General features: G+C 44.0%; 1 protein-coding gene across 1 annotated transcript in view; it reads left to right on the forward strand.

Moving 5' to 3' along the window:
• The window catches only part of ITGAX (integrin subunit alpha X), a 47,796-nt gene extending 38,645 nt beyond the window's left edge, over positions 1 to 9,151 (forward strand). Inside the window, exons 21-30 of the mRNA XM_026515882.4 lie at positions 3,847 to 3,963; positions 4,053 to 4,132; positions 4,216 to 4,299; positions 6,468 to 6,546; positions 6,657 to 6,764; positions 6,868 to 6,951; positions 7,156 to 7,269; positions 7,410 to 7,511; positions 7,774 to 7,884; positions 8,460 to 9,151. Coding sequence (XP_026371667.2) covers positions 3,847 to 3,963; positions 4,053 to 4,132; positions 4,216 to 4,299; positions 6,468 to 6,546; positions 6,657 to 6,764; positions 6,868 to 6,951; positions 7,156 to 7,269; positions 7,410 to 7,511; positions 7,774 to 7,884; positions 8,460 to 8,558 — 978 coding nt within the window. The 3' untranslated portion in view covers positions 8,559 to 9,151. The remainder of the gene's footprint in view (positions 1 to 3,846; positions 3,964 to 4,052; positions 4,133 to 4,215; positions 4,300 to 6,467; positions 6,547 to 6,656; positions 6,765 to 6,867; positions 6,952 to 7,155; positions 7,270 to 7,409; positions 7,512 to 7,773; positions 7,885 to 8,459) is intronic.
• Positions 9,152 to 10,420: the final 1,269 nt, after the last annotated feature.

Consider the following 10,420-nt stretch of genomic DNA (forward strand, 5'->3'; position numbering starts at 1 on the left):
CAGAGGCCAGGGTTGTCAAGTTAAGGTTATTTTTCCCTCTAGCAAGGCATTCACATGAAGATAGTTGGGAGCTTCCTGGAGGAACGTTATACTCTGCCTGCTTCCAGTATCTGTCAATGGGCTGCAGGTTGTAAGGACATTTAATTGTATCTACATTCCCTTCTGGAAGCTGCGTTACTGATAGAAATGCTTTGTTCTTGTAGGTCTGCTAAGACATGTGTAAACTGAGGGAGACTCAAGTCTTGCAGGATTGTGAGCTCTAAGTTAACTATTTGTTTTCCTTTCCTTAGCTTTAGGGCAGCCAGGAGTGCCTGAAGAATGTCACATCTGTCCCTTCTGGGGGGGTGGTTGTGGGATGTCAGATTCTGCTTTGTCCTCAGCTTGCCTTCTGTTCCCTCATCACACCCAGAGAGAAGTCTCAGAAAGCTATCCAAGATGAAATCCATTCAGTGATCAGACAGATGACAGCTGTGGTGACATTTGTCACTTTGGGAAGTTTCTTGTTCCTTTGATTTACTGATTTTTAAAGACAAAGATTTGATTGTACCTGCAAAATGGGAAGGGTCGGGACCACAGCTTATTACCAATTCTGAGAAAGTCTGTCTTCGTTCATTTACTTCGACTGATGAGGTTGGGGATATAGGTGAGGTTCAGTGGGGTGGGGTCCGGAGCCGACCACCAAGAAAGAATTCTTGAGGTGCCTTCGGTACAAAATTGGTGGTTTATTAAAGCATGGAGACACGACCCGTGGGCAGAAAGAGCTGTTTTTGCTGCCCAGTGTTGTGAGGGGTGACTGATTATATACCATGGGGTTGGGGGAGGTAAGGAAAAAGGGAGGATTCAAGAAAGTACTTTCTAATGTTAAAGAAGACTCGCAGGATACTGGATATCTGGTTATGGTCAAACCAAGGCTGTCCCTCACTCTAATGAGGCACTAACGTGAAGAGAGTTGGGAGTCTCCCGGAGGAATGTTACATTCCTCCCATCACAAGTCCTTGTCAATGGGCTTCAGGTTTAAAAGAAATTCCATTTTATTTACATTTCCTTCCGCCTCAGCCTCCCTCAATTTTACGGAGGGGATGGTCATGTTAGGGCTTCAGGAAACTGAATTATGGGTCTCTGGAAGTTAGGCTATTGATAAGAAAGCTGCTTCCTTGTAAATCACTAGGACATGTGTAAACTGAGGGAGACTCAGGTCTTGCAGGATTGTGATCTCTGAGTTAACTTTGTTTTCCTTTCCTTAGCTTTAGGGCAGCCAGGAGTGCCTGAGGAATGTCACGTACATCCCATGGTGGGGGGGTGGGGGGTGTTGTTTGCAGGGTGTCAGTTTCTGCTTTGTTCTCAACTTGCCTTCTGTTCCCTCATCACTACCATCCACAGAGTAAATAGGATGGTGGCCTACAAAATTCCTGTCAATGACAGGATGAGATAAGGACAGTGATGTACTTTTAATTCTCAGATGTGCTTTTCCTGAAACCAAGTCAACTATAGTTGATACATTTTGTTTCATTGGTTAATTTTTAGATGGGGAAAGCTTAACATTATACTTCCATTGAATTGTGCATAATTGTTCCATTTTTTGGTACCTGTATGACTTTATACAGGGTTGACGTAAATTACTGCACATTGCTCAAAAGGGAACTAGCAGATTACATTAGCATTGTTATGTCAGTTTCTTTGGAGGTGGTAACAGTAGATGGAAAACTTTTGCTATAAAGCTAAATGCCTTCTTAAATCAGAACTTTTGGTCAAGTACCTTGACTCAGATTATAGGTAGGGAGATATTTAAATATAAAATACAGCAGAAGAAGTCTGAATATTCAGAGACTTCGTCTAGATCCTAAAATTATCTAATGATAACCTATAAGTAATGAAATATTGCTCCTATTAGGTCCTTTTGCTATTTATTTCATTTGTATATTTTCTATATTGAAAACATTTCTGATTATTTGATTTTAATTTTTATAACTTGAACCTACAAAGCTATATATATATTGCCACTGTTTAAATTCCTGTGATACAGAACTCTTAAAATTTTTTTTAACGTTTTATAAAATCAAGCCTTTTTAAATATTTATTTCATAGATTTTATTTATTTTTTTAAAGATTTATTTATTTATTTTAGAGAGAGAGCAAGCATGAGTGGGGGGAGGGGCAGAGGGAGAGAAATCCTCAAGCAGACTCCCCACTGAATGTGGAGCCCAGCTTGGGGCTCGATTCCAGGACCCTGAGGTCACAACCTGAGTGGAAAACAAGAGTCAAACGCTCAACCAGCTGAGCCACCCATGCACCCCTTATGACGATGTCATAAAGTTAAATATGTATGTTTTTAAAAAAATACACTTGTCAGCAAAACTAAAAGGCAACCTATGGAATGGGAGAAGATATTTGTAAATGATTTATCAGATAAAGGGTTAGTATCCAAAATCTATAAAGAACTTATCAAACTCAACACCCAAGGAACAAAAAATGCAGTCAAGAAATGGACAGAAGACATGAACAGACATTTCCCCAAAGAAGACATACACATGGCCGATAGACACTTGAAAAAACACTCCACATCACTTGCATCAGGGAAATACAAATCAAAACCACAATGAGATACCACTTCACACCAGTCAGAATGGCTAAAAGTAACAAGACAGGAAACAATAGATGTTGGTGAGGATGTGGAGAAAGGGGACCCCTCTTACGCTGTTGGTGGGAAAACAGACTGGTGCAGCCACTCTGGAAAACAGTATGGAGGCTCCTGAAGAAGTTAAAAATAGAGCTACCCTATGACCCAGCAATTTCACTATTGGGTATTTATCCAAAGGATACAAACAGTGATCTGAAGGGGCACATGCACCCAAATGTTTATAGCAGCGATGTCCATAATGCTAAAATATAGGAAGAGCCCAGATGTCCAGTGACAGATGGATAAAGAAGATGTGGTATATCTATAATGGAATATTACTCAGCCATCAAAAAGAATGAAATCTTGCCATACACAATGATGTGGATGGAGCTAGAGTGTATTATGCTAAGTGAAATAAGTCAGAGGAAGACAAATACCATATGATCTCACTCATAGGTGGAATTTAAGAAATAAAACTAATGAACATACGGGAAGGGAAGGAAAAACAAAATAAGATGAAAACAGAGAGGGAGAAAAATCATGAGAGACTCTTCACTCTAGGAAACAAACTGAGGGTTGCTAGAGGGGAGGTAGGTGGGGGGGATGGGGTAATTGGGTGACTGGCATTAAGGAGGGAACTTGATGTAATGAGCACTGGGTTAGTTATATGCAATTGATGAATCACTAAATTCTATCCCTGAAACTAATAATACAGTATATGTTAACTAAGTTGGATTTAAATGAAAAATTTTTTTAAAAATACAAAAAATACCCTTATCAGTTGGTGGCATGCATTGAAGTATTTCTGTATAAAACGAGGTGATATTCAGAATGTGCTTTAAATTTTTCAGAAAAAAAGTGGCAAAGAACGGAATAAAATAAGAGTAGAAAAATGTTGGTAATTTCAATCGAGTGATGGGAACGTGAGGGGATTGACTTATCTAGTCTGTCTCTACTTTTGAGTATGTTTCAAAATTTCCATGACAAAAAGCTTTTTTAAAAAGAAGAGTAAATAAAAAGGGGGTAAACTCTAATAAATCTGGCATTTCTATTAGGATGACGTTGGACTACATAGTGTCTAAGGATTTTTATTTTATTTTTTTAGTGTCTGAGAATTTTTTTAGAAACATAATCTTAAGGTAGAACCAGGTAACTGTCACTACTTCATGGTGTCTCTTCGGAACATGAACAAATATTTACCTGCCTTTTTGCCACCTGTCCCTGCCTAGAACCAGCTGCAGCCACACTCCCCACGCCTGACCTGTGATGGCGCCCCAGCCCAGGGCCAGAGCATTCAGAGCACCCGCTGTAGCATCAACCATCTCATCCTCCAGGGGGGTAACCAGGTCAGCCTCGGGTCTGCCCACCCCCCGCTCTCCTGCCCTCACCCTATCTCACTCCTTGGTGACCTCCCTCATGACTGCCTCTTCCTTAGATCACCTTCCTGGTCACCTTTGATGTCTCCCCCAAGGCCATGCTGGGAGACCGGCTGCTTCTGACGGCTAATGTGAGCAGGTGAGCTGGGGGTACTGAGACCTCCTTGCCCCCAGACTCCTCCTCTGGGGTCCTTGCCAACTAGGCTCTTCCTCTTTCTGCAGTGAAAATAACACTCCCAGGACCAACAAGAGCACCTTTCAGTTGGAGCTCATGGTGAAATATGCCATCTACACCGTAATCAGCAGGTACCATACCATGACCCCTCCATCACTCTGATGGGCCTAGGGAAGGGTTTCAGCCCCTGCAGCAGTTGAACCCCTGGGATATTCGGGTTTTATCACCACCCTTTCTATTGGTAGATGATACTGCTAGCACTTACTAATCAAGTATAGTGTTTATTGTGGGGCTAGCTACGATAATAATTGTGATACTATTACCATTACATCATACATTTAATAGAGGTTACTGTTCTTCTTTTTTAAAGATTTTATTTATTCCTTTGACACACACAGAGAGAGAGAGAGAGCACAAGTAGGCAGAGCGTAAGTAGAGGGAGAGGGAGAAGCAGGCTCCTCACTGAGCACAGAGCCCAATGCGGGGCTCAATCCCAGGACCCTGGGATCATGACCCAAGCCGAAGGCAGATGCTTAACTGCCTGAGCCACTCGGCCGCCCTGAGGTTACAGTTCTTAGAAGTCCTTCTTAAAAGCACCAAGATTGTCCTGGGTTTCCTGAGAAATGTGAGACATTTTCCTGTCTTGAGGTTCTTACAGCTTTGTGGGGGAGTGAGGTTCCCCTGATCCAAGGCAGAATCTCGTCAAGGAGCTCTCTGTGGTTCTGCACCCTGAGGCTATTATGAGTTTCCAAGAGCAGCTAGAGACGCCTTCAGGGGAGCCTCAGCTGAATGTTGAAGAGTCCAGAGCATTGAGCTTAGCCCGTGACTCTCAAAGGAGCCCTCGGCATTTGGCGTTGGTGTGAGACAATTCTTCATTGCAAGGAACAGATTGACACCCTGTAGGGCTTTTAGAGCTGCTGTTCCTCCTTTTCCCAGTCCCCTTTGAGAGGTATGGGGAGAATTGAGCTGCTTGCCGCAGGGGCCGAGTGTCAGGGAAAGGCTATATAAAGGAAAAAGACCTTAATTCTGCTCCAGGAGGGATAATAGAGGAGGTGTTTAAAATTCAGGAGTCCAATCATCTATTTGAGCATACACTTTCCTTCAATAAATACCTTCCTAGCCGCTGCTATGTTCTAAGCGCAGGGCTAGACTTGCTTTCTGTAAATTCATTGGACATTCAACAAAAGTTTATTGAGCCTCTATTATGTATAATCAAACCAGACGTAAGGACCTGCCCTTGTGCAATGTGTGCTCTCATGACGTACAAGCCCCTGTGGCTTAGTCTGGTTCATTCCCCTGTACTAGTTCTGCCCTTGTGACTCATTGGACATCCTCTTCCTTCCCAGGTTCACACTCTAATTCACACCTCCACACCAGGAGCTCTCAGCGGGCCAGCCCGGTGCATGCCCTGAGCTTGCTTGCTCAAGTGTGCACTGGGGACCCATAGCAAGGCCACACTACCTCTAAGTGTATGTGGCCCTACAGTTCAGCTGCGTTCTGCTGATTTGACTCTGTGGGTGGGGACATTTAGAGAGGCCCATGGGATGAGGCTGGGGCATTTTGGGGGAGTTCCTCACAGAGGAGAGATGAGAGTTCAGAGTAGAAGTGGTCTAGAATTAGGACTGTGCAGGCAAAGGACAGGTACTTAAGAAGTGGAGCAGGAAGAGGCAGAGGTGAGACCACCCACCTGTTCAAGGGGTCAGGCTGGGCACTGGGTCTCCACACATGGGCCTGGGAGGGCCTTAGGAGGAATTGTTACGCTGAGATCCAGCCAACAGTCTACCCATAGACCTTCCTTCACCTCTAAGCCCCAGTCCCAGAAAAGCCAAGGAAACAGGAGAGGAGAGAAAGCCTGTGGGAGGCCACACGGGGGTCGTGATCAGTAGACATTTGTCAACAGCATCAACCTGAGTCTCTCCAAAACTCTGCTGTGTCGCATATGCATATCCAGTATCCTCTGGGCCTGTGAAAGCCAGAAAGGGAAACTAAGTCACAGAGAGGGATGGCCTGGTCCCTGCTCCCCAGGGAGTCAATGGCATAGCTCTGGGTCCCTTTCACTGTAGTCCTGCCCAAGCCCCTGGGCAGCTTTCTCTGTTGGGAGCTTCTGCAAGAACCTTGCACTCAGCTTGAAGCCTAGCCCTGCTCCATAAACACTCCCATTATCCAACATCAGCCATAGACTTCATTGAGGGCCACCCCAAGGCCCCACTGACTACCTATCCTGTCATGCTGCTAGCCAGAACCTCTTTAGGCGACCCCCGTGGAACTTAGAATCCATCTATGCCTCTTCTCTCACCAGCCATGAACAGTCCACCAAGTATCTCAACTTCTCAGCCTCAGACCAGAAGAAAAGCAGCCAGGCTCAGCATAGATACCGGGTAAATGATGCTGACTTAAGAGCAGGGGCTGTGGCAGGGGGCTGGGAGCCAGCAATTAGGGAGGAAAATGGGTTTTGGCATGGTCTTTGCCCTCAATGCCCTCTGTGCAGGTGAACAACCTGGGACAAAGGGACCTGCCGATCAGCATCATCTTCTCTGTGCCTGTGGAGCTGAATGGGGTACCTGTGTGGACAGAGTTAGAGGTCTTCCATCCCCAGGTACTGCAGGGCTGTGCACAGCTCATGCCCTTGACCTGAGTTCTCTGTGTCCCTCATGAATCCCTGATGGCCCCATTGAGATGCCTGCTGTATCTTTTCCTAGAACCCCTCCATTCAGTGCTCTTCAGAGAGAATAGTGCACACAGAGTCTGACTTCCTAAGGCACATTCAGAAGAATTCTCTGCTGGTAAGGAGGGCTCTGGGCCATTTCCACTTTAAGCCACACATGAGAGGAATTTAATTCAAGAATTAGTATTACATTTAGATGGCTGTCTGCTGAACAGCCCTCTTGAATTCAGATGGGGCTACTTCTCTCGTATCAGTCAGTTTCATGCTGTCTTCTACCTTTAAAACCACCTTTCTCTGGCGGATGTTACTTCTCTGTTCCTAGAACTGCTCCATCGCTGACTGTCTGAGGTTCCAGTGTGACTTCCCCTCCTTTGGCATCCAGGAGGAACTGGACTTCATCCTGAAGGGCAACCTCAGTTTTGGTTGGGTCAGCCAGGTGTGTGGGCCCAACAGCAGTCTTTTCCCTGAATTCATGTGGTACCAAATGTGTCTGTGGCCACCCTCAAACCAGGACTTTATTTGAACTCTGAACCTTTCCCGGAGCTAGTCCCCAGCTCTTGCCCTTTTGTATTGCAGACATTGCAGAAGAAGGTATTGGTGGTGAGTGTGGCTGAAGTCACATTCAACAGGTCCGTGTATTCCCAGCTTCCAGGACAGGAGGCATTCTTGAGAGCTCAGGTAGTGACTCTGTGGTAGGAGTGGCCAGGCTGGTAAGAGGGCCCCTAATGCTAAATCTGTGGTGCTGTGCGGGAGGCTCAGAAGCCTGGAGGGAGGAAGGATGATGGTCCATCAGCAGGAGAGTTGTCCCTAACCACATGAGTGTGTCTGTATCCCACTTTTTGGAGAAAGGGAAGGAGGGGAGGGAGTCTAAAGTTAAACCTAGAAAGAGTCTGGGATAGCAAAAGTTCTGGTACTTTCTGATGAGGTCACCTCCATGCAGATAGAGACGGTGCTGGAGAAATATGAGGTCTACAACCCCCTCCCCATTATTGTGGGAAGCTCTGTGGGAGGACTGCTGCTGCTGGCTCTCATTACGGCCATCCTATACAAGGTGAGTGTTTCCATCCTGCCATTGACACCACCAGCAATCTGATCCCGTTCTTTCTATAATGTAAGAAAGAGCTCAGCTTGGTTATAGGTGCATGTTCTTGATAAGTCACTGCATGTGAGAGATCCCTTTCCACCTATGACGTCACCGGTTCCCAACTGTCCGCCATGTCCGTGCCTTCCTATCTGACTCTCAGGCCTCCTTGAATCGCTCTCCCTGTCTTTCCCACTCTCTTCTTCCTGTCTTTTGTACTCTCATCTTCCTCATACGTGTTTCCCTTCACGGCAAGTTGCCACATAAAAGCAATAGTTTGGGTTAGGTGTTGACACGCTACTGATTCTGTCTGTGACTGTAGGCAGTGTCTGATTCATGCTGGGCCTTGATCTCTCATTCTGAAGGTGATTCCACCCAGTTCACCAATCATGGTAAAGTCTAATGACCCAGTGTGTCTCAAGATTCTAGCGCAGTGCTTGAACGAAGTAGGGGTTCCAGAAATCGTGATCCATCTCCCTCCCCAGCCATCTCTTTTCCTCTCTTCCACTGGATTTCCTGATTCTCTTTTCATTCATCCCCCACAGGTTGGCTTCTTCAAACGTCAGTATAAAGAAATGATGGCAGAAGCAAGTGGACAGACTGTCCCAGAAGATGGGACTTCAGGCCCTCAAGTTGCCCAATAAGAAACTACCTCCTATTGTCCCTTGGACCTGTTATCCTCTGAGAGGTTTCCTGGCCCTCTTACTCCCACCCAAGTTAGGCCTGCAGGGGGAGAAATGTTGCACATGAGGGAGGCTAGTATCAGGCTGCTTTCTTCCTCTGGGAGGATGCAATGTGTCCACACAAAGTGCCTCACCTGGGAAGGGCCATTTGTCTTATCACAGCTGTAACTGGAAACCCCAGAACAGGATCCTGACCATGCCCCTGGGTGGAATTGATTTGGATTTCTCCTTAGAAATACATGAACAGTAGCCTCAGGCTCCAGTCTCTCTTGCTTCACTTGCCACCAATGATCTCCAAATAGAAGGAGAAATAAAGAGTTTCCCAGGCCACAAAAACTAAAGGAATTTGTGACCAATAAACCAGCCCTGCAAGAAATATGAAAGGAGACTCTTTGAGTGGGCAAAGGATTAGAAAGGAACACAGAAAATATCCAGAAACAATGGGAAAACAAGCAATAAAATTGCACTAAATTCATATCTATCAATAATCACTCTGAATATAAATGAACTAAATGCTCTAATAAAAAGACATAGTACGTCAGAATGGATAAAAAGCAAGACTCATATATATACTGCCTACAAGAGTCTCATTTTATACCTAAAGACATCCGCAGATTGAAAGTGAGGGGATGGAGAAACACCTGTCATGCAAATGGACATCAAAACAAAGTCAGAGTAGCTACACTTATATCAGATGTATCTGATATATCAGATATCAGACATGTATATCATGTCTTCTTAAGAAGACATGAAAAAGGGCACTATATCATAATAAAAGGGTCTACCCAACAAGAAGATGGGAGCACCCAAATATATAAAACAATAACGAACATAAAGAAACTCATTGATTATAATACAATAATAGTAGGGGACTTTAACATGCCACTCACCACAATAGACAGATAATCTAAACAGAAAATCAATAAGAAAACAATGGCTTTGAATGACACACTGGACCAGATGGACTTAACAGATATATTCAGGACATTTCATCTCAAAGCAACAGAATACACATTCTTCTTGAGTGCACACGGAACATTCTCCAGAATAGATTGGATGCTGGGTCACAAATCAGGACTCAACAAGTATGAAAAGATTGAGGTCATATCATCCATATTTTCTAATCACAATGCTATGAAACTTGAAGTCAACCACAAGAAAAAATTTGGAAAGACCAAAACTACATAGAAATCAAAGAACACTCTATGAAGAATGAATGGGTCATCCAGGAAAGTAAAGAAGAAATAAAAAATTGGAAACAAATGATAATGAAAACATGACAGTCCAAAACCTTTGGGATATAGCAAAACTGGTCTTTAAGAGGGAAGTATATATCAATACTTCAAGAAGCAGGAATATCTCAAATACACAACCTAACCTTACATGTAAAGTAGCTAGAGAAAGAACAACAAACCAAGACTGAAGCCAATAGAAGGAGGGAAATAATAAAGATTAGAGCAGAAATAAACGATACAGAAACAAACAAACAAAAAAATCCCCCAGTAAAATGGATTAATGAAACCAGGAGCTGGTTCTTTGAAAATAATTCATAAAATTGATAAACACCTAGCCAGACATATCAAGAAGAAAAGAGAAAGGAACCAAATAGATAAAATAATGAAAGAGGAGGGATCAAACCAACACCAAAAAATACAATTATGAGAATATCATGAAAAATTTCATAGCAACAAAAATCAGCAATCTGGAGGAAATGGATAAATTCCTAGAAACAAGTAAACCACCAACAGTGAAACAGGAAGCAATAGAAAATTTGAACTGGAAAAAAGAAGATGGTAGGGGAGTAGGGGACCCTATTTCAACCG

This window comes from Ursus arctos, unplaced genomic scaffold (genome assembly GCF_023065955.2).
Source record: "Ursus arctos isolate Adak ecotype North America unplaced genomic scaffold, UrsArc2.0 scaffold_2, whole genome shotgun sequence".
NCBI lineage: Eukaryota > Metazoa > Chordata > Mammalia > Carnivora > Ursidae > Ursus > Ursus arctos.